The sequence below is a fragment of the Sander lucioperca genome, chromosome 6, assembly GCF_008315115.2.
Source record: "Sander lucioperca isolate FBNREF2018 chromosome 6, SLUC_FBN_1.2, whole genome shotgun sequence".
Taxonomy (NCBI): Eukaryota; Metazoa; Chordata; class Actinopteri; order Perciformes; family Percidae; genus Sander; species Sander lucioperca.
In genome coordinates, this window is record NC_050178.1 from 12,860,649 (window position 1) to 12,885,206 (window position 24,558).

General features: G+C 32.8%; 1 protein-coding gene across 6 annotated transcripts; it reads left to right on the forward strand.

Annotated features, from left to right (window-relative positions):
• The first annotated feature begins 112 nt into the window (after window positions 1-112).
• On the forward strand, window positions 113-12,457 carry pfkfb2b (6-phosphofructo-2-kinase/fructose-2,6-biphosphatase 2b). 6 transcript variants are annotated; one of them, XM_036001950.1, is made up of 16 exons: window positions 113-475; window positions 813-962; window positions 1,548-1,691; window positions 2,384-2,480; window positions 4,309-4,375; window positions 4,572-4,643; window positions 5,510-5,566; window positions 5,723-5,847; window positions 6,312-6,519; window positions 6,828-6,974; window positions 8,251-8,355; window positions 8,463-8,592; window positions 8,703-8,765; window positions 8,860-8,924; window positions 9,567-9,734; window positions 11,149-12,456. In XM_036001950.1, the coding sequence occupies exons 2-16, from the start codon at window positions 878-880 to the stop codon at window positions 11,212-11,214; spliced, it is 1,599 nt and encodes a 532-aa protein (XP_035857843.1). In that variant the 5' UTR covers window positions 113-475; window positions 813-877; the 3' UTR covers window positions 11,215-12,456. The 6 variants fall into 6 exon arrangements, with proteins under 6 accessions (XP_035857843.1, XP_031157835.1, XP_035857845.1 ...); XM_031301975.2 differs by having other exon boundaries at window positions 1,566-1,691; window positions 11,149-12,455; XM_036001952.1 differs by lacking the exon at window positions 9,567-9,734 and having other exon boundaries at window positions 11,149-12,457.
• Window positions 12,458-24,558: the final 12,101 nt, after the last annotated feature.

Sequence of the window (24,558 nt, forward strand, 5' to 3'; positions counted from 1 at the left end):
ACTTGTAATGGTACCTGTAAATCATGACTTTATGACCACTATCTGTGTTGAAGACCATTGTTGAATGAAAATAACTATGCAACGTTTGTATAGTTATGCTTTAAGAAAATAAATGTTTGTCATCCGTGGATCAGTTTTGTAATGCTTCTCTTTATTCTCTTTGCACCACATCCTCTGCAGAGCCCTTACAGTGTTTTGAGTTAGTCATACTAGGCTGTGCGTTGACGTATTATCTATTATCAACATTACGGTAATGGGGGGGAGGAATATGACGTAGAGGCACACCTACAGCTTGGAAGGACACCAGCCGGCCGAGGAAGCACCTCGGCAACAAGGACAGGCCGAGCAGACTGGCTCCTTCGGTCGCAGCGGCGTTCTCGGTCCGGCAGATCGTGACATCCCCGTGCCGACCGTGTTCAACGGCGTCCGCAGAGGCTTTCTGCTCGGCGGGACTCATTATTTTCTTACCGACCAGGTAAAGAATAAATAAAACCAACCGAATATGATGCTGTTAGAAACGCTTGTGTATGATGAGGTGGATTATGTTACACATTTCATGTCAGATTTAGTGTCGCATGAACTCGGTCACCCCGGTTGGAGAGGAAATCATTGCTTGCTCATCTGCGGCTTTGTAAATACAATGCGTTTAGCCAAGCGGATTCATTTTACTTTATGATGTGGCAGCGCAATCTTCTGGTTGATGTTAGCCTTTAGAGAATCCATAGCTTTGTGTGCAATATTCTGTTGTATCAGAAATTCATGGAAGTAATACTGTACATGTGTATACCATTTATCTGACTCCTCTGTTTCAGAACAGCTTGGACAATGCCCTTCTGAAAAAGAGAGAGCTGATTTGGACTCAAACTAGACTTTCAACATGTCGAGCACTCAGATAGAAAATGGCTCTGCAAACTCAGTAGAAGCCAAGAAAACAGACCTGAGAATGAAAGAGAAGAAATGCTGTAAGTAAAGTCTCCCACAATAATTAGATATGAACAAGGTTTTCTGCATGACTGCTCTAGTCTACAGGTGCACTTAAGTGAAACACCTTTTATTGTTCACTCTGGATTGAATTCACAAGTAGTTTCTAAATCAACCCTCTGGGACACTGCAGCACCTTCATTTAGACTCCAACACGAGAAAGACAAATGAAAAATGTAATCTCTGTAGGTGAAAAGAAAAGAGGTTGGTTTCCATGTCCTTGAGAAAATTGCCTATCTCTCCCAGGAGTTCTTTTTCTAATTTCTTCATATCCTGTCTTTATCCCATGCAGTCCACTGATAATTGCTTTTAAAGAGACAATTATGTTTGTCCAGTACACACATGGCCTAGTTATTATATTGCCTTAACCCTGCAAAGGATGGCAACAAAAGGCACTTTTCATTTTTCAATTTTTCATTTATTTTTAAATATAATTTTCCAAGACATTTTATATCTATTTTACTTAATGTGTCTGACTGTTATGCAGCATTTATCATGTAAGTGATTAACATTGAAGGGTCAGACATATACAGCTGTGTAGGTTACTATACTTGACAAATGTATAGCCTCTGTTCTCTGTGTAGCATGGGCCTCCTATATGACAAATTCTCCAACGGTGATCGTAATGATCGGCCTGCCTGCAAGAGGAAAGACTTACATGTCAAAGAAACTCACACGCTACCTCAACTGGATTGGAGTCCCAACTAAAGGTAGTACATGACATGTGAGAACACCTGTTTAAGTGTCTTTCAATTTATCTCAACTGTACATTTTTGTAAAGGGGACATTTTATCAGAATACAGCATAGAAAATCTGCTTAGAAATATCGGATAGGATAGAACAACACAGTATAATTCTGCTGAATAAAACATCACATTCATTACTAATTTCACTTGTTTTCATTTTTTTTTTTTTTTTATTGTATATCCGAATACAATACACATTTTCTATAAGCTCAGTCTTCTACTTTTTAAAAAAAATCAATTCCAGTGCTGGTTCTATTATATCAGAATTTTGGATAGTCATCATGGAAACATTAATGGGTCATGTGACAAGGGCTGGGAAGATTGGCAGAGCAGGCAGCCAAGTGACAGTACTCTGATCCAATGGAAATCACAATTGTCAGATTGACAGCACTCAATGGATTGCGGGCGGGGGCAATCATATTCCCCGTGCCCCTCTTCTAGCCCCTCCCCTGTTTCAAATAATTTGTATGTAGTAAACCTCACCCCATTTGACATGTACATTTACGTATATGTAAGGGTATCTCAGAATAGGAGAATACATTTTTAGCATAACATGAGTCAAAATAATTGTAATTACTTACTAAAAACTACCTAATCTGTGACTTCAAACAAGCACAGCGCGGGCAGAGTGTTAATGTCATTTGTTCACTTTTCAGTGTTTAACTTGGGCGTATACCGCAGAGAGGCTGTCAGAGCTTATAAGTCCTATGATTTCTTCCGCCACGACAATGAGGAAGCCATGAAAATACGGAAGTAAGTTCCACTTCAACTAATGTGCTCATCATTACAAATGGCATATAAGTAAAGGAAGCTGTAGCATCTCTAATGTCTGAATATAACATTTCCCCCAGTCAACATGGGTCTGTTTGGTATTCTACAGCATCCACTGCTGCATCAGTGACTAAGCTGTTTTGGGCCAACAGTCAATGTTCAGCCGGGGTCAGCACAGTGTTTACTACCTTAGACTGGCACTGATCTATAATTAATGTGCACACACAGACACACCACTTGACAAAGTATCACCACCAAATTTATGCGTTTGGATTCACATCAACTGTAAATCACTGCTGCTTTCTCCAAGAATATATAGTTTAAAAAATATAACTGTATTTCTCTGTCCTTCATGGTCTTATCCAGTAGTGGTAATTCAAATGGAGTTTGTCGTTCATGGCTATCATTAAAATACGACAGGCTCTTGACAGCGTCCCAGTGCTGAAATCATGACCTAGATATTAAACAAGCTGCCGCTGTCACTCTGAAGCTGACACAAACCCACCATGATCCAGGGTGTTGCATGGCTATCTAACCTGGGTCAAACAGTAGCTGTTAAGAGTTTGTCTTTTTGCTATTGGAGGTATCAGCTGTGTGGGGTTAAATAGTTTGTCATTTTGTAAAATACACCTTTTTGCTTTGTTGCCGAGAGTTAGATGAGAATTGGTTTGAAGAAGGGTGGGATGCACTGAACAAAACGGCACTAGATTGTCCCAAATCTAAATGGTCACATTGAGTGTTAGGAAACAATCCGACCATGATCGTTTTGTGGTTTCGTATCCTATCCTCTACTGACTTGACTCTATGAGTTGATTCTGAAAGCAGTGACGAGCTCGGAGAACAAAGTCACACGAAGCATGGTTCAGTTCACAATGTTCTAAAGGGTTAATGTTTAAATATAACATTTTATATAATGGTTTATATATATATATATATATATATATTTTTTTTTTTTTTTTTTTAAAAGATAAGGTTACCGCCAGAAGCCTATTGGCTTAGCATAAAGACTGGAGACAAGGGGAAACAGCTAGCCTAGCTTTCTCCAGAGGCAACAAGATCCAACTATCAGCACCTCTAAATCTCAGTCAGTCTACCTGTTTCCCTGTTTCCAGTTGTTATGCTAAGCTAAGCTAAGCTAACTGTCTCATGGCTGTAGCTTCTTATTCATCATACATAAAATGAGAGTGGTATCGATCTCCTCATCTAACTCTCAGCAGGAAAACAACTTAGCATATTTCCCACAGTGTCCATTTGTTTCTTTAACTCAATGGGACAATTTAGTGTTGTTCTGTTGAGTAAATTCCACCCATCTGCCCTCGAGGTAGACTAAATCAACCCCCCAAAAAATATTACTTTTCTGCCAAAAAGAATAGTCCTAATGAAAACTGCACTAAGGTCTATAAAATATCAAGGGTGTAACCAAGACATTGTTTGTTGAAAAATATATTGCAGCTACGTTTTCCAAATGTATTTTTTCATTGCTTTGAGCAGCACAAATATAGCATAGAATGAATTCTTTGGGTGGCAGCAGAAATCTCAGAGGTAGATATATCACAACCTTGGCACATAAAACCTAACCTGTCTCCGTGGTTAGACACTATTAGGAGAGATTGTTTGTTTGAGGTAACTGATCTTTTAACCCAAATACCATCAATATCCTCAATGCACAAATGCTACAAATAGATTACCAGTCTACTTGATGAGCAAAAGAAAGAAAACAAAGAATAATCAAATACTAGAAAAGCACTGAGAATCAAGGTCTAGGCTCTTAGAGAGGACTGTTTCCATGTTTTCTCCCCCCCCCCGACAGGCAGTGTGCTCTGGTAGCTCTGAAGGATGTGAAGGCGTATCTGTCGGTGGAGGGAGGTCAGATCGCGGTGAGTCCTCTCTCGCCGTTCTGTTCATCTGTCTCTCTGTCTGTGTTTCAATGTTGTCTCATTTCCAAAAATTAAAAAACATATTTGTCACAGAAAAACATCTGGCATTAAGACAGCCTTAAGCCATAACTGTCCTTCAAACATTCTACCAGAGAACACCTACATTATACATGAGAAATATTTTTCCTTTTATTAGGTTTTTGATGCAACAAACACAACAAGAGAACGGCGAGACCTCATTCTAGCTTTTGTGAAGGATGCATTCAAGGTAAGATTATCCAAATTTATTATATGTCTAAATTTATTATATGTCTATATTTTGTAATTCCTTCATCTTTACAAGCAAATTTAAAAATATAAAATGACCATTTGAAAATGGTAAAGTGCAAATGCAAAAATATTTTTAGTTTTTTTTTTTTTTCAGTTTGACTTTAATTTTGCCCTGATTATTTCCCAGTAGTAGCCTGACAAGCCAGACCTACATCAAGATGTTGGGTCTGGGAACTCACCATTGACAGGGCTCAATCTGAGGGGCGGGATAAACGGTTGTCTTTCAGATTCTCTCTGCACGCAATAGGATAGCGCTACAACCAAGCAGAGCAACGAAGAAGGTAGCGAAGCTAGTTGATAGATTAAGCTTTTGCCGTATCCGGTCGGCAAAACTCTGAACACATCTTCCTTTTTTAAGAATGACTTCAGTGCCGTTCTTTGTTCTTTTCTCAAAGAAAAGCTTAACTCCAAGTCTTCCAGAAGACCGCTGTTCCCAGCAGCAGCAGCCATAAGCCCGCCCACCGACTCTATACACGATGTGATTGGCCTGACCAGAGTTTGGTTTTTCCAGCTCGCAAGCCAACAGCTTGCTAGACCCCCTGGCTGCAAATAAAATTTGCTGCCACTAGGGTGCGTCTAGATTTCTAGGCTATCCCAGTAGTGTAGTAAAATAATAATCTTTGTAATTTCATCTCTTTTTATTTTTTATTTGGACTTTTAATGATAAAAACTATCCTTCATTCCCAGGGTGCCTTTTATCTCTGACGATAAAGCGGCTGATTGTGTGACATGGCGTTTGGCCTATGGACAGTTACAGGAAGCTATTGCACATGTTGACCCTGTGGGCTGCCCTCTTTCCAACAGGTGTTCTTTGTGGAGTCAGTGTGTGACGACCCAGAGGTCATTGCTGCTAATATTCTGGTATGATCTCATGTCACCAACGAGACTCAAAGGTTTGACTGTGACTTGTTGTCTGGGTCAAACCCATAATCTATTATTATTCACACTATCTACAGTGTTCTGTGAGAACAGTCGTGCTTGCTCACATTGTTTGAATGTGCTGAATACCTGTAACAGGAAGTGAAAGTGTCCAGTCCAGACTACCCTGAGAGACACAGAGAGAGAGTAATGGATGACTTCCTGAAACGAATCGAGTGCTACAAGGTTACTTACCAACCATTAGATCCTGATGATTACGACAAGTAAGAACTGATAAGATCCTTCTGCTTTATTTATGTTTTTTAAAACATTATTTAATACTGTTTACATTAAAAAAACATTATGAGATTATTTATATAAAGCTTACTTTGGTATGTTTTTTAAACAAGCAATACAATTATTTGCCACACACACACACACACACACACACACACATACATACATACATACGGTGTTTGGTGTTTTTAAGCCCCCAACGTCGTCTTCCAGGCAGCGCTGCCTGGAAGGCTCTAGGATTAGGCAATGGTTAGGGTTAGGTGCCTTGAAGTCGACGGTCGCAGCGCTGCCTTGAAGTCGACGTTGGGGCCTTAAAACACCATCCATACATACATACATACATACAGTACATACATAATTTTGTGGAATTACAGTTGCAGTTCAGAAAGAAAACACTAGATGGTGTCAGTAAACAACCATTCGACTCATTCAATCATGAATCCACCTGCAGGGACCTATCTTTCATCAAGGTGATGAACGTGGGTCGGCGTTTTCTGGTGAACCGGGTGCAGGACTACATCCAGAGCAAGATTGTCTACTACCTCATGAACATTCACGTGCACTCTCACTCCATCTACCTGTGTCGACATGGAGAGAGCAACCACAACGTTGAAGGCCGTATCGGTGGAGACTCAGAACTTTCTCCTCGAGGGAAACAGGTTCTCTTTCATAATCCTCATTTTATGAACTGCAAAGCCAGTGTCTTCTAAAAAAAAAAAAAAAAAAAAACAATCGCAAGCCTCTTCCAGGGAGACTGCTCAGTGGGATAAGGTGTATTTAACACCTGAGTCATAATCTTTATCACATTTAATCCTCTCCCATTTCCCATTTTCTTGTCTCTATCAACTGAAAATGAATCTAGTGAATTAGAAGTACCTTTGAATACATAATATTAAGGAATTAATAATGGATAGATGATGGACAGACAGATGCTTGGAAACCTCTCTCTGTCTCTCTCATATCCCAGTTCGCCCATGCCCTGCGAGATTTCATTGAGGAGCACAAACTGTCAGATTTGAAAGTGTGGACGAGCCAACTGAGAAGAACCATCCAGACAGCGGAGGAGCTGGGTGTCCCTTATGAACAGTGGAAGATACTCAATGAGATTGATGCGGTCAGTTAGCCTAGAAATCTGGATGCACCCTATCCTCATCATCTAAAATCCCACATTTTACAATTCTGTGAATCATTACAGATTCAGATAGAAACTGTATTTTGAGGAAAGGGGGCTTCCTGACAGTACGTAACACTATACCATAGGGGAAGGAAGTATTTAGATAATTTACTTAAAGCTGTGGTAGGCAATTTATTTTTGCAAAAATTCCAAAATAATCTTTCAGCATACTGTAATTCAAGTGGTCTGAGAGAAAACTAGACTTCTGCACTTCCTCTTGGTTCTGTTTTTAGGCTTTAGAAAATCCAGCCTGTGATGGAAACTTCAGCCAATCACAGGTCATTTCAGAGAGAAAAAGGGTTCCTATTGGCTGTTCTGCACATGTACTGTATATGCCCGTTCAACAGAGAGGAGAGAGCTGCAGGAAGAGGTCTCACTCTACTTCAAATTCTGGGGTTTTTATGTATTCTACCCACTGCAACTTTAGGTAAAAGTTCTAATACCCCTGTAAAAATACTCTGTTACAAGTAAAAGTCCTGTGCTGAAAATCTTACTTGCTGTAAGTAACAGTATTAATGGGAAACTATAGTTATTAAAGTAGTGCAGTAAAATGGCCTCTTGCCAATTCTGTCGACTAAACAATCAAACAACTAACCCTTTTCAACTGTACTTGTTGGGTATTTAATTTAGGACAACACGTCATATTTTATAAGCTCTTCGTATGTTTTGTATGCAACAATTTGAATTTGTAAAGTAACTAGTAACTGATGTCAGATATTTGTAGTGGAGTAAAAAGTACAATATTTCCCTCTAAAATGTAGTGGAGTAGAAGTAGAAAGTGGCAGGGAAAAAAAAGAAAACTTACTACAGTACTTGAGTGACATTCCATCACCGCACAATACAAAAGGAAAAAAGGCTTCAGTGTAGAAGTGTAAGCTAAACAGCCACAAAGCATTTCAGTGCTTTTGCTCCTTTTCAAGCATCCAGAGAAGAAACAGAAGGCCTGAAGAAAACTAAAATTTCAAAAAATAGTGGTTACAGAAATGTCAATCAGGCAATCTTAGGCATGCAAGTAGAGAAGCTTTTACAGTATATCATTGCACCACAATCACTTTGCTGCTCTTACTACATGTGAAACTGACATTCTTCTTTCAAAAGATACCGCTGCTATTTTTCTTTATATAATCTCTATGTGGAATACTTTAAAATCCTGCAGTCATGTTTTCTCGGCAGCAAAATTAAACATTTCGACAAATGCTCTGTTCTCCTTGTCCAGGGTGTGTGTGAGGAGATGACTTATGAGATGATCGAGAACACATTCCCAGAGGAGTTTGCTTTGAGGGACCAGGACAAGTACCACTATCGCTACCCAGGAGGAGAGGTCACCTGACATGCTCCTTCCATACTTTAGTTTCAATAAGCTGAATTCATCTTGTTTAAGCTTGGTCTTCTGCAGTCAGGTTTAAATAGTCTCTTCTCTTTTTCCAGTCCTACCAAGATTTAGTTCAACGTTTGGAGCCGGTTATCATGGAGTTAGAGAGACAGGGCAATGTGTTGGTGATCTGCCACCAGGCTGTGATGCGCTGTCTGCTAGCTTACTTCCTGGACAAGAGTGCAGGTCAGATAAACACAAGTACACAAACACACACACAAACACACACAATATACACATACTGCATCACACCAGCAGATGATAACATTTCATATACTCTCTTCTTCATCCCATAGAAGATCTACCATACATGAAATGTCCGCTGCACACAATACTCAAGCTAACCCCTGTTGCATATGGTAGGTCTTTACCTTAGCTCCCTGTGTTGCACCATAGCATTTCTCTCATAATATGCATGCATTATTTAAATGTATTCTATCTTTTATCTTCTAGGTTGTAAAGTGGAAATGTTTTATCTTAATGTGGAGTCAGTAAACACACATCGAGACAGGCCTCTTGTAAGTCGCTCTGAATCGAGCTGAAACACATTGTTGCATAAATGTGCATTCAGCATTGTTGAATTAAAGCTTCAAATGTGTTCATATATGCAAATTATCAGCAGATCTCAACATCTAATCCAAGTCTAATAGGCTCGCTGTTTGTTGTGTCTGCTAGTTCAGTGTACTTCATCCCCTGTGTGAGGCTTTGCTGCCTTGACTCCCTTTTCTTTATGCCTGTATTGTTATGTTGGCAAATTGTTGCCTGGCTTGAGCTGCAAATAATGAATGTGAAGTCAGTTGTTAATTTGGTGTTATGTTACTATGATGGAGGCAGTGGGTGATCATGCTACCTTGCTTGGCTGATTTAATCATTACTATTGCTCTGGTTTGCATCCTGATAGTAAGATTATGTATACTTTATGAAAGACTGCTGTATTTGAACTATTAGTCCCTTTACTATTACAGTTCAATAATGTTTTGTGTTGTGTGGTGGAATAACATGATTGAAACAGCGTCTGTCACTTAAAACGGCTTCTGTGGATCCATGTGGAGAGGAAGGCTAGTTTGCTTGGCTGTGTCTTGTCAGATGTCCGTCCCCAGTTGTTTGTATGTTCCCTGATCTTTTTTCCTTAACACTTGCGGTATTTCATCTCCTACCAGGATAAAATCCCGAGGGGCTCTGCTCTCATACATCGGCGGAATAGTTACACTCCCTTGTCCAGTCACGACCAGGTCAAGCGTCCCAGGCTCTACAGCGCGGGCAACCAGCCCTGGCTACCGCTCGCTCCCACCCCATCAGCTCTGATGCCAGAGGGACGGCAAAGCCAAGTTAGTGCCAGAGTTACAGGCTCCCCCTCTAAATCAGTCACCGTCAGCTGTAATCAGTCATGTCCCACCACAGTTGTAACCCTGTGTCTGGCATTCCCTCGCCTCAGTGTTGGATCCTCTCGAGGATTTAGTGCCTGTGTTGGAAATGACGTTCATGGAATCCATCTCTATATCTATCTTTCTCTCTCAGGGCATGTTTGGAGCTGAAATGGGTTGCTCTCTTCTTTTTATCAGTCTGTTTCCAAAGTTTGCATGACCTCTGCTTCACCACTGGGCTGTCTCTGGCTTGAATATGCAGCACAGCATGTCTACGTTTTTGATGTAGCCTTTATGGGATACAAAAGACACACAAACATTGCACAAGACTTCTTGCACTGTATTTTGTTACAAGGGTACATTATTAGCTGAACATAACCTCCTAGCTGAACATAATCTTTTAAAATGGAATCCCATTTGAGAACAATTAGAGATAACACACAAATGACACATTTCAAACTTTCAAAACAAATAATGTTTAAAAATGCAAATGCGTGTTGTATTTGTTGGCCTTGCCTTGTGGGTATAGTGCTTCAGCCCCTCTCCACATTTCTATCTATCTCTCTCTTTCTTCTAAACCTGTCTTACAGCCTCGGATAGGAAGCAGTTTTCTGAGAGTATTTTGGAGATTTAGTACATGTAGCCAGCCTTTAATTTTTCTTTCCCACAATTCAACTCATGTCATTGTAACCCATGTCAATATGTTGTCATAGCGCTGTATTTGTATGATTTTCAGTCTTTGGGTTTCTCTAACCTCCCATCACCTTTGCACTTTAATTAGAACAAAAGCTGCTGTCGGCTTTGGTTCATCTAAGCAGCCTTATTAAGAGCGCTCTATCAGACACTAATTCTGTGGTAGTTTAATAAATGGCTGCAACAATTTAATCAACTTTAGTAAAACTCTTTGATAGTAGTTAATGATAGCTCCTGTAGTGCTATTTATTAATATACGTGTAGATTGTTTTGGTGTGAGTTGCCCAGTGTTGGAGATATCGTCCTCAGAGATGTTTGCCTTCTAGGATGTAGTTCGATTAAAAGAAAAATAGTTCCTACATGAAACTGTTCACCAGGTCTGTGGATTATCTTGAGTAACCGGGTCATGATTTCTGGAAAGAGACATTGCTGTTAAGTTTTTATTTTTTATTTTTTTCTTTGTCATCTAGCATCTAGTTCCATTATATTGGAGAGAAGGCAGACATTTCTACGGCTGATATCTCCAACATTGGGCAACTCACACCAAAACAATGTAGATTGATGAATAGCACTACAGGTTATTTTTAAGGCTCCTGGGCCCCCTGGGAAGCTGTTAGCTTGAATAGGATTTGCTGCTGTAAGTCATTAATTAGTTGTAAGTGACATGATCTTCTTTTTCTTGAAGGAGTCCCTGTGCGAAGGAAGCGACTTTGACAGCCCCGAAGAAACGAGTGGCTGTGTCCGCTTCTGAGTGAAAATGAAGGCCTCTTTCTTCATGGCACAATGTGGGAAAAAGTTCTGGGTTCAGTCATGATTTTTTTTTTTACCACATTCTAAGAAATGGTGGTCGGATTATGAGGTCATTTTTTTGGCCATGTATATCTCAACCTCTGTTTAACTTTACTCTGCATGCCGAGGCCTCGAACTGGAAGCCTTATCATTAGCATCATAAACATTTCTACATTTGTGACAAAAGCAATCAATCAACCAAAACGAATTGGCAACTTACTGTATCCTCATTGTAAATACTACAATGCCTTACTGAACTTTAAGTATATTGATAGAATTAGGTTCTCTGTATGACTTTAACAAGAGCAAGTTATGCGTCATTATGATGAAAGCCAATTTTCACTTGTGCGAATAGAACATGTCATAAACGATATATAAATATTTTTATAACACAAATTCTGTCATCTATCATGCAAACAATCTGTAGTTGTGATTTATATCAAATGTATTTCTAACTGTATTCTGTATTTCTAGCCATAATCTGTTATGTATTATGTAATTGATTTGGTTTAGATTTGAGAGAATGTACTTGTTGAGTTCTGAAGGAAATTAAAATACTGTATTTCTGTATAAACTGAGTTTCTTTCTTATGTTTTGGAAGCTTTGTATGCTGTATGTATTGTTAAATAAATACACCACATTGCTGGACATACTGTATACCAGCAGCAGATAAAGAAATGTACTTTTCTGTCACAAGCTGCCATTTAAATACCTAATGTATTAGGCTGGTGTTATCTGTCACAATGTACACTAAATCCTAAATGTCCATCTGTTAATCCATTGTTCTTTTTGCCTGTATATTCTATAGGAAGGGGTTTTGTGCAACCAAAACATAACCTGTTGATGGCATTCTGTCTATTAATTGACTTTTGTGTTTGTTTTAATTGCTTTACGTTCCTTGTTTAACGCAAGTTGGCTCACACTTATCAAAGAATTGAATTAGCTTAGCATAGAGAAATGGCTTTGCTTGATACATATTAGGATATTAGGATATTATTAGAAGAGAGATAAAATCAGAGTCATTACAGTTTTTGATTAGGGGACAGAAAAGTATGGGAGGGGTGGTCTAGGGGTATCCTCATTTACACTTCACGATAACTGGAGTGAAAACCTGAACCAATTATTCAGTCAATTGTAAGCAGAAAGAAATTAATTGTTTTAAAGAACTGGAAATTGACTTGTTTCAGCCTAAATAACAGATTAAATGTGTTATTATTCTCTTAAAGCCTGTTCCTGGGGTTTACTGTCTGTATTTTCATAAATTGGCATCCATTACAACACTTAATATAAGGAATTTAGACATTTGTGATTTTCACAAAGTTCAAAAGCGATATTTTTCACATCCACACATACATTTATTTTCTGTTATATTGGCATTATATCATAATTTAAGTATACACCCCTGCATATACAAACATGAACATACAGTATACAAAAACACAAATACTTCCTTCAAAAAACAATCAAATATACAAACATGCAAGCCTACTCAACATAATGGTTCAGAGATGTAATAATGAATACAAATAATGTAAATAAAATGTAATTGGGCTAAATAAACTTCAATAATAGAAACATAATAGCAAAATACATACATTATTCCTCTAGAGTTCACCATACAGTTTGAGTTTCATTACATTTTATTATATCATAAAAAAGTTATAGGAATGTTGTAAACGAAAAAAGTCATAGTACATAAAAAAAACAACATAAAATGTCATAAAAAGACATGGCATAGTATGTCATAAATAAAGTGATAGTATAGTATGTTAGAAAAAGTCATAGTATAATAATGATAATTCACACTTTATTAACCCCGCAAGGGAAATTACAATGTTTTCACTCTGTTGTTAGAATACACATTACACATAGGCCTGAAATACACACACGTTCAGTACCTATACATGCACTAATGGAGAGATGTCAGAGTGAGGGCGCTGCAGCTGTCGATGGACAGGCGCCCCAAGCAGTTGGGGGTTTGGTGCCTTGCTCAAGAGCACCTTGGCAGTGCCCAGGAGGTGAACTGGCACCTCTCCAGCTACCAGTGCACCACCATATGGGGACTTGAACCAGCGACCCTCCGGTTCCCGACACAACTCCCTACAGACTGAGCTACTGCCACCCATGTCATGAAAAAGATATAGTATGTTGTAAAAAAAAAAAAAGTCATAGTATAGTATGTTATAAATAAAGTCATAATAAAGTATGTCATGAAATGTCTTAAAAAGTGATAGTATAGTATGTCATAAAATGTCATAAAAAGTCATGTTATAGCATGTCAAAATAAAGTCATAATAAAGTATGTCATGAAATGTCATTAAAAAGCCATAGTATAGTATGGCAAAATAAAGTCATAATAAAGTATGTCATGAAATGTCTTAAAAAGTGATAGTATAGTATGTCATAAAATGTCATAAAAAGTCATGTTATAGCATGTCAAAATAAAGTCATAATAAAGTATGTCATGAAATGTCATTAAAAAGCCATAGTGAAGTATGTCATAAAAATGTCATAGTATAGTATGTCATCAAAAAAAGTCACAGTATAGTATGTCGAAAAAAGTCATGGTATAGTACGTCAAAAAAGTCATAGTATAGTAGGTCGAAAAAAAGTCATAGTATAGTGTGACTTTCCTTTGGACATCTTACTTAAAAAATAGTTACCTCTTGAAGGGAATCAAACTCCTAACCTAAGCCTCCCCAACCAGTCTTCTAACAGACTGAGCTATAAAACAAGTCATAGTATTGTATGTCATAAAAAGTCATGAAAAGGCATAGTATAGTATGTCAAAAAAAGTCATAGTAAAGTATGTCGAAAAAGCTGAAAAAAGGCATACTATGGTTTGTCGCCATATCTAAAACATTCATAGAAAACTACACCGTAGTTATATATTGAAAAAAGTCATAAAAATGTTACAGTATAGTATGTCGAATGAAATACGAAAAATTTTGAAAAAAGTCATAGTATAGTATGTCGAAAAAATAGTCATAGTATTGTATGTCGAAAAATGTTGAAAAAAGTCATAGTATAGAATGTTGAAAAAATAGTCAAAAAGTCATAGTATAGTTTGTCGAAAAAATAGTCATAGTATAGTATGTCGAAAAAAGTCATAGTATAGTATGTTGAAAAAAATTGTCATAAAAAAGTCATAGTATAGTATGTCGAAAAAATAGTCAGTGTAGCATGCCATTAAAAAATCTAAAAAAGTGATAGTTTAGTATGTCTAAAAATCTGACAGTATAGTATATCATAAAAAATGTCATAAGAAGTCATAGTACAGTATGTCTAAAAAAAAAGTCATAGTGTAGCATGTCGAAAAATTTTGAAAAAAGTCATGGTATAGTATTATGTTTCCGGGGATTAAAGGACCCAATCACAGAGAGCAGGCAGGTAGGCAGGAGAAGGTTTGAGGAAGGGGATTTATTAACAAAAACACGGCAGCACTAAGGCTGGTTAAAAACCCAAGGAAAAATACAAAAAAAGGCACAAGGCTGAAACAAACTGACAGGATACAAACTAGCAGAGCAGGGAACACAAACCAACGCAGGAAGGGCAACGGACACAAAACGATTTGACAAGAGACAAAGGAAACACAGGGGCTAAATAAACTAGGTAACGAGCAAACACAGGACAGGTGACACCAGGGCTGGGGAACAGGTGGAGCACATTAGACAATCACACAGGTGGGAAAACACAGTAAGCAGAACTAGACATATATGTCGAAAATAGTATAGTATGTCGAAAAAATTCATAGTATTGTATGTCGAAAAATTTTGAAAAAAGTCATAGTATAGTATGTCGAAAAAATAGTCATTGTATAGTATGTCGAAAAAATAGTCATAGTATTGTATGTCGAAAAATGTTGAAAAAAGTCATAGTATAATATGTTGAAAAAAGTCATAGTATAGTGTGTCGAAAAAATAGTCATAGTATAGTATGTTGAAAAAAGTCATAAAATAGTCATAGTATAGTATGTCGAAAAATAGTCATAAAAAAGTCATAGTATAGTATATCGAAAAATAGTCATAGTATTGTATGTCGAAAAAATAGTCATAGTATTGTATGTCGAAAAATGTTGAAAAAAGTCATAGTATAGAATGTCGACAAAATAGTCATAGTATTGTATGTCGAAAAATGTTGAAAAAAGTCATAGTATAGAATGTTGACAAAATAGTCATAGTATAGTATGTCGAAAAAACTCATAAAAAAGTCATAGTATTGTATGTTGAAAAAAATAGTCATAAAAAGTCATAGTATAGTATGTTGAAAAAAAAGTCATAAAAAGTCATAGTATAGTTTGTCGAAAATTGTGGAAAAAAAGTCATAGTATAGATGTTGAAAAAAGTCATAGTATAGTCTGTCGAAAAAAATCATAAAATAGTCATAGTATAGTATGTCGAAAAAATAGTCATAGTATTGTATGTCGAAAAACGTTGAAAAAAGTCATAGTATAGTATGTTGAAAAAAGTCATAAAAAACAGTCATAGTATAGTATGTCGAAAAAAAAGTCATAGTATAGTATGTCGAAAAAATTGTCATAAAAAAGTCATAGTATAGTATATCGAAAAATAGTCATAGTATTGTATGTCGAAAAATGTTGAAAAAAGTCATAGTATAGTATGTTGAAAAAAGTCAAAAACAACTCACAGTATTGTATGTTGAAAAAATAGTCATAGTATAGTATGTTGAAAAAATAGTCATAGTATAGTATGTTGAAAAAACAGTCATAGTATATTATGTCGAAAACATTCATAATATATTATGTCAAAAAAAGTTATAAAAAAGTCATAGTATAGTATGTTGAAAAAAGTCATAAAAAACTCATAGTATTGTATGTTGAAAAAAGTCATAGTATAGTATGTTGAAAAAAGTCATAAAAAACTCATATTGTATGTTGAAAAAAGTCATAGTATAGAATGTCAAAAAATAGTCATAGAATAGTATTTCAAAAAAAGTCATAAAAAGTCATAGTATAGTATGTCGAAAAAATTCATAGTATAGTATGTTGAAGAAAGTCATAAAAAACTCATAGTATTGTATGTTGAAAAAGTAGTCATAGTATAGTATGTCGAAAAAATAGTCATAGTATAGTATGTCGAAAAAAATCATAATATATTATGTCAAAAAGTCATAAAAAAGTCATAGTATAGTATGTCGAAAAATGTTGAAAAAAGCCATAGTATAGTATGTTGAAAAAAGTGTCATAGTATAGTATGTTGAAAAAATAGACATAAAAAAAGTCATAGTATAGTATATCGAAAAATAGTCATAGTATTGTATGTCGAAAAATGTTGAAAAAAGTCATAGTAAAGTATATTGAAAAAAGTCATAGTATAGTATGTCGAAAAAATAGTCATAGTATTGTATGTCGAAAAATGTTGAAAAAAGTCATAGTATAGAATGTCGACAAAATAGTCATAGTATTGTATGTCGAAAAAATTCATAGTATAGTATGTTGAAAAAAGTCATAAAAAACTCATAGTATTGTATGTTGAAAAAGTAGTCATAGTATAGTATGTCGAAAAAATAGTCATAGTATAGTATGTCGAAAAGAATCATAATATATTATGTCAAAAAGTCATAAAAAAGTCATAGTATAGTATGTTGAAAAAAATAGTCATAGTATAGTATGTCGAAAAAATTCATAATATATTATGTCAAAAAAAGTCATAAAAAAGTCATAGTATAGTATGTTGAAAAAAGTCATAAAAAACTCATAGTATTGTATGTTGAAAAAAGTCATAGTATAGAATGTCAAAAAATAGTCATAGAATAGTATTTCAAAAAAAGTCATAAAAAGTCATAGTATAGTATGTCGAAAAAAGTCATAGTATAGTATGTTGAAAAAGTCATAGAAAACTCATAGTATTGTATGTTGAAAAAAGTCATAGAATAGTATGTTGAAAAAAGTCATAAAAAACTCACAGTATTGTATGTTGAAAAAATAGTCATAGTATAGTATGTTGAAAAAACAGTCATAGTATAGTATGTTGAAAAAAAGTCATAAAAAACTCACAGTATTGTATGTTGAAAAAATAGTCATAGTATAGTATGTTGAAAAAATAGTCATAGTATAGTATGTTGAAAAAACAGTCATAGTATATTATGTCGAAAGAATTCATAATATATTATGTCAAAAAAAGTTATAAAAAAGTCATAGTATAGTATGTTGAAAAAAGTCATAAAAAACTCATAGTATTGTATGTTGAAAAAAGTCATAGTATAGTATGTTGAAAAAAGTCATAAAAAACTCATAGTATTGTATGTTGAAAAAAGTCATAGTATAGTGTGTTGAAAAAAGTCAAAAAAAACTCATAGTATTGTATGTTGAAAAAAGTCATTGTATAGAATGTCAAAAAATAGTCATAGAATAGTATTTCAAAAAAAGTCATAAAAAGTCATAGTATAGTATGTTGAAAAAAGTCATAGTATAGTATGTTGAAAAAAGTCATAAAAAACTCATAGTATTGTATGTTGAAAAAAGTCATAGTATAGAATGTCAAAAAATAGTCATAGAATAGTATTTCAAAAAAAGTCATAAAAAGTCATAGTATAGTATGTCGAAAAAAGTCATAGTATAGTATGTTGAAAAAGTCATAAAAAACTCATAGTATTGTATGTTGAAAAAAGTCATAGAATAGTATGTTGAAAAAAGTCATAGTATTGTATGTCGAAAAATGTTGAAAAAAGTCGTAGTATAGTATGTTGAAAAAAGTCATAAAAAACTCACAGTATTGTATGTTGAAAAAATAGTCATAGTATAGTATGTTGAAAAAATAGTCATAGTATAGTATGTTGAAAAAACAGTCATAGTATATTATGTCGAAAAAATTCATAATATATTATGTCAAAAAAAGTTATAAAAAAGTCATAGTATAGTATGTTGAAAAAAGTCATAAAAAACTCATAGTATTGTATGTTGAAAAAAGTCATAGTATAGTATGTTGAAAAAAGTCATAAAAAACTCATATTGTATGTTGAAAAAAGTCATAGTATAGAATGTCAAAAAATAGTTATAGAATAGTATTTCAAAAAAAGTCATAAAAAGTCATAGTATAGTATGTCGAAAAAATTCATAGTATAGTATGTTGAAGAAAGTCATAAAAAACTCATAGTATTGTATGTTGAAAAAGTAGTCATAGTATAGTATGTCGAAAAAATAGTCATAGTATAGTATGTCGAAAAAAATCATAATATATTATGTCAAAAAGTCATAAAAAAGTCATAGTATAGTATGTTGAAAAAAATAGTCATAGTATAGTATGTCGAAAAAATTCATAAAAAGTCATAGTATAGTATGTCGAAACAAAGTCACAGTATAGTATGTTGAAAAAATAGTCATAGTATAGTACGTCAAAAAAAGTCATAAAAAGACATAGTATAGTATGTCGAAAAAATTCATAGTATAGTATGTCGAAAAAATAGTCATAAAAAAGTCATAGTATAGTATATCGAAAATTGTAGAAAAAAAGTCATAGTATAGTCTGTCGAAAAAAATCATAAAATAGTCATAGTATAGTATGTCGAAAAAATAGTCATAGTATTGTATGTCAAAAGATGTTGAAAAAAGTCATAGTATAGTATGTTGAAAAAAGTCATAAAAAACTCATAGTATTGTATGTTGAAAAAGTAGTCATAGTATAGTATGTTGAAAAAACAGTCATAGTATATTATGTCGAAAAAATTCATAATACATTATGTCAAAAAAAGTCATAAAAAAGTCATAGTATAGTATGTTGAAAAAGTCATAAAAAACTCATAGTATTGTATGTTGAAAAAAGTCATAGAATAGTATGTTGAAAAAAGTCATAAAAAACTCATATTGTATGTTGAAAAAAGTCATAGTATAGAATGTCAAAAAATAGTTATAGAATAGTATTTCAAAAAAAGTCATAAAAAGTCATAGTATAGTATGTCGAAAAAATTCATAGTATAGTATGTTGAAGAAAGTCATAAAAAACTCATAGTATTGTATGTTGAAAAAGTAGTCATAGTATAGTATGTCGAAAAAATAGTCATAGTATAGTATGTCGAAAAAAATCATAATATATTATGTCAAAAAGTCATAAAAAAGTCATAGTATAGTATGTTGAAAAAAATAGTCATAGTATAGTATGTCGAAAAACTTCATAAAAAGTCATAGTATAGTATGTCGAAACAAAGTCACAGTATAGTATGTTGAAAAAATAGTCATAGTATAGTACGTCAAAAAAAGTCATAAAAAGACATAGTATAGTATGTCGAAAAAATAGTCATAAAAAAGTCATAGTATAGTATATCGAAAATTGTAGAAAAAAAGTCATAGTATAGTCTGTCGAAAAAAATCATAAAATAGTCATAGTATAGTATGTCGAAAAAATAGTCATAGTATTGTATGTCAAAAAATGTTGAAAAAAGTCATAGTATAGTATGTTGAAAAAAGTCATAAAAAACTCATAGTATTGTATGTTGAAAAAGTAGTCATAGTATAGTATGTTGAAAAAACAGTCATAGTATATTATGTCGAAAAAATTCATAATATATTATGTCAAAAAAAGTCATAAAAAAGTCATAGTATAGTATGTTGAAAAAGTCATAAAAAACTCATAGTATTGTATGTTGAAAAAAGTCATAGAATAGTATGTTGAAAAAAGTCATAAAAAACTCATAGTATTGTATGTTGAAAAAAGTCATAGTATAGAATGTTGAAAAAATAGTCATAAAAAGTCATAGTATAGTTTGTCGAAAATTGTAGAAAAAAAGTCATAGTATAGTCTGTCGAAAAAAATCATAAAATAGTCATACTATAGTATGTCGAAAAAAAGTCATAGTATAGTCTGTCGAAAAAAGTCATAAAAAAGTCATAGTATTGTATGTTGAAAAAATAGTCATAGTATAGTATGTCGAAAAAACAGTCATAGTATAGTATGTCGAAAAAAAAGTCATAGTATAGTATGTCGAAAAAATAGTCATAAAAAGTCATAGTATAGTATATCGAAAAATAGTCATAGTATTGTATGTCGAAAAATGTTGAAAAAAGTCATAGTAAAGTATGTTGAAAAAAGTCATAGTATAGTATGTCAAAGTCGAAAAATGTTGAAAAAAGTCATAGTATAGTATGTCAAGAAAATAGTCATAATATAGAATGTCAAAACAAGTCATAAAAAGTCATAGTATAGTATGTCGAAAAAATTGACAAAAAAAGTCATAGTATAGTATATCGAAAAATAGTCATAGTATTGTATGTCGAAAAATGTTGAAAAAAGTCATAGTAAAGTATGTTGAAAAAAGTCATAGTATAGTATGTCAAAAAAATAGTCATAGTATAGTATTTCAACAAAAGTCATAAAAGGTCATAATATAGTATGTCAAAAAAATTGACATAAAAAAGTCATAGTATAGTATATCGAAAAATACTCATAGTATTGTATGTCGAAAAATGTTGAAAAAAGTCATAGTAAAGTATATTGAAAAAAGTCATAGTATAGTATGTCAAAAAAATAGTCATAGTATAGAATGTCAAAAAAAGTCATAAAAAGTCATAGTATAGTATGTTGAAAAAATTGACATAAAAAAGTCATAGTATAGTATATCGAAAAATCCTCATAGTATTGTATGTCGAAAAATGTTGAAAAAAGTCATAGTATAGTATGTTGAAAAAAGTCATAGTATAGTCTGTCGAAAAAATAGTCATAGTATACTATGTCGAAAATAGTATAGTATGTCGAAAAAATTCATAGTATAGTATGTTGAAAAAAGTCATAAAAAAGTCATAGTATAGTATGTTGAAAAAAGTCATAGTATAGAATGTCAACAAAATAGTCATAGTATGTTGAAAAAAATCATAAAAAGTCATAGTATAGTTTGTTGAAAAAAAAGTCATAGTATAGTATTTCGAAAAAAGGTCTTGTATAGTATGTTGAAAAAAGTCTTGGTGTAGTATGTCGAAAAAAGTCATAGTATAGTATGTTTAAAAAAGTCATAGTATACTATGTCTAAAAAAGTCATAGTATAGTATGTTTAAAAAAGTCATAGTATAGTATATCAAAAATTGTTGAAAAAAGTCATATTATAATCTGTCGAAAAAATACTCATAGTATAGTATGTCGAAAAAAAATCATAAAATGTCATAGTATAGTATGTTGGAAAACATGTCATAGTATAGTATTTCGAAAAAAGTCATAAAAAGTCATAGTATAGTATGTTGAAAAAAGACATAGTATAGTATGTCGAATAAACATCTTGGTTTAGTATGTCAAAAAAAGTCATAGTATAGTATGTTTAAAAAGTCATAAAAAAAGTCATAGTATAGTATGTCGAAAATTGTTAAAAAAATTAGTCATAGTATAGTAGGTCGAGAAAATAGTCATAGTATAGTATGTCGAAAAAATAGTCATAATATAGTATGTCGAAGAAATTCATAGTATAGTATGACGAAAAACGTCATAAAAAAGTCATAGTATAGTATGTTGAAAAACGTCATAAAAAAGTCATAGTATAGTATGTTGAAAAAAGTCATAAAAAGTCATAGTATAATATGTCGAAAAAAAAGTCATAGTATAGTATGTTGAAAAAATAGTCATAGTATAGTATGTCGAAAAAAGTCATAGTATAGAATGTCGACAAAATAGTCATAGTATGTCAACAAAATTCATAAATAGTCATAGTATATAGTATGTCGAAACAATTCATAGTATAGTATGTCGAAAAAATAGACATAAAAAAGTCATAGTATTATATGTTGAAACATTTTGAAAAAAGTCATAGTATAGTATGTTGAAAAAAGTCATAGTATAGTATGTCGAAAAAATAGTCATAGTATAGTATGTCGAAAAAATAGACATAAAAAAGTCATAGTATTGTATGTTGAAAAATGTTGAAAAAAGTCATAGTATAGTATGTTGAAAAAAGTCATTGTATTGTATGTCGAAAAATGTTGAAAAAAGTCATATTATAATCTGTCGAAAAAAATCATAAAACATCATAGTATAGTATGTTGGAAAACATGTCATAGTATAGTATTTCGAAAAAAGGCATAAAAAGTCATAGTATAGCATGTTGAAAAAAGTCATAGTATAGTCTGTCGAAAAAATAGTCATAGTATAGTATGTCGACAATAGTATAGTATGTCGAAGAAATTCACAGTATAGTATGTCGAAAAAAAGTCTTGGTATAGTATGTTGAAAAAAGTCTTGGTATATTATGTCGAAAAAAGTCATAGTATAGTATGTTTAAAAAAGTCATAGTATAGTATGTCAAACATTGTTGACAAAAGTCATAGTATAGTATGTTGAAAAAATAGTCATAGTATAGTATGTCAAAAAAAGTCATAAAAACATCACAGTATAGTATGTCGAAAAAAGTCATAAAAAGTCATAGTATAGCATGTTGAAAAAAGTCATAGTATAGTATGTCGAAAGAAATAGTCATAGTATAGTATGTCGAAAGAAATCACAGTATAGTATGTCGAAAAAACAGTCATAGTATAGTATGTTGAAAAAAAAGTCATAGTATAGTATGTCTAAAAATAGTCATAGTATAGTATGTTTAAAAAAGTCTTAGTATAGTATGTTTACAAAAGTCATAGTATAGTATGTCGAAAATTGTTGAAAAAAGTCATAGTATAGTATGTCGAAAACATTCACAGTATGTCAAAAAAGTCATAGAAACATCACAGTATAGTATGTCGAAAAAATAGACAAAAAAGTCATTCTATAGTATGGTGAAAAAAGTCATAGTATAGTCTGTCGAAAAAATAGTCATTGTATAGTATGTCGAAAATAGTATGTCAAAAAAATTCACAGTATGGTATGTCGAAAAAAGTAATAAAAAAGTCATAGTATAGAATGTCGAAAACATTCACAGTAAAGTATGTCAAAAAAGTCATAGAAACATCACAGTATAGTATGTCGAAAAAAGTAATAAAAAAGTCATAGTATAGTATGTTGAAAAAAGTCATAGTTTAGAATGTCGACAAAATAGTTATAGTATAGTATGTCGAAAAAATTCATAAAAAGTCATAGTATAGTATGTCAAAAAAAAAGTCATGGTATAGTATGTCGAAAAAAAGTCTTGGTATAGTATGTTGAAAAAAGTCTTGGTATAGTATATCGAAAAAAAGTCATAGTATAGTATGTTTAAAAAAGTCATAGTATAGTATGTCAAAAATTGTTGACAGAAGTTGATGTTGATGTTGAAGAAATAGTCATAGTATAGTATGTCAAAAAAAGTCATAAAAAATTCATGGTATAGTACGCCATAAAAACTGTCGAAAAAAGTCATAGTATAGTATGTCAAAAAAAGTCATAAAAAGTCATAGTATAGTATGTCGAAAGAAATAGTCATAGTATAGTATGTCAAAAAAATAGTTATAGTATGTAAAAAAAAAATGTCATAGTATAGTATGTTGAAAAAAAGTCATAGTATTGTATGTCGAAAAAAGTCATAGTATAGTATATCGAAAAAGTCATAAAAAGTCCTAGTACAGTATGTCGAAAAAAAGTCTTGGTATAGTATGTCAAAAAAAGTCATAGAAACATCACAGTATAGTATGTCGAAAAAGTCATGAAAAAGTCATAGTATAGTATGTCAAAAATTGTTGAAAACATTCATAGTATAGTATGTCGAAAAAAGTCATGAAAAAGTCATAGTATAGTATGTTGAAAATTGTTGAAAACATTCATAGCATAGTATGTCGAAAAAAGTCATAAAAATAGTCATAGTATAGTATGTCGAAAATAGTATAGTATGTCGAAAAAATAGTCATAGTATTGTATGTCAAGAAATGTTGAAAAAAGTCATAGTATAGTATGTCAAAAAAAGTCATAAAAAGTCATAGTATAGTATGTCGAAAGAAATAGTCATAGTATAGTATGTCAAAAAAATAGTTATAGTATAGTATGTAAAAAAAAATGTCATAGTATAGTATGTTGAAAAAAAGTCATAGTTTTGTATGTCGAAAAAAGTCATAGTATAGTATATCGAAAAAGTCATAAAAAGTCCTAGTACAGTATGTCGAAAAAAAGTCTTGGTATAGTATGTCAAAAAAAGTCATAGTATAGTATGTCGAAAATTGTTGAAAAAAGTCATAGTATAGTATGTCGAAAACATTCACAGTAAAGTATGTCAAAAAAGTCATAGAAACATCAGAGTATAGTATGTCAAAAAAGTCATGAAAAAGTCATAGTATAGTATGTCAAAAATTGTTGACAGAAGTTGATGTTGATGTTGAAGAAATAGTCATAGTATAGTATGTCAAAAAAAGTCATAAAAAATTCATGGTATAGTACGCCATAAAAACTGTCGAAAAAAGTCATAGTATAGTATG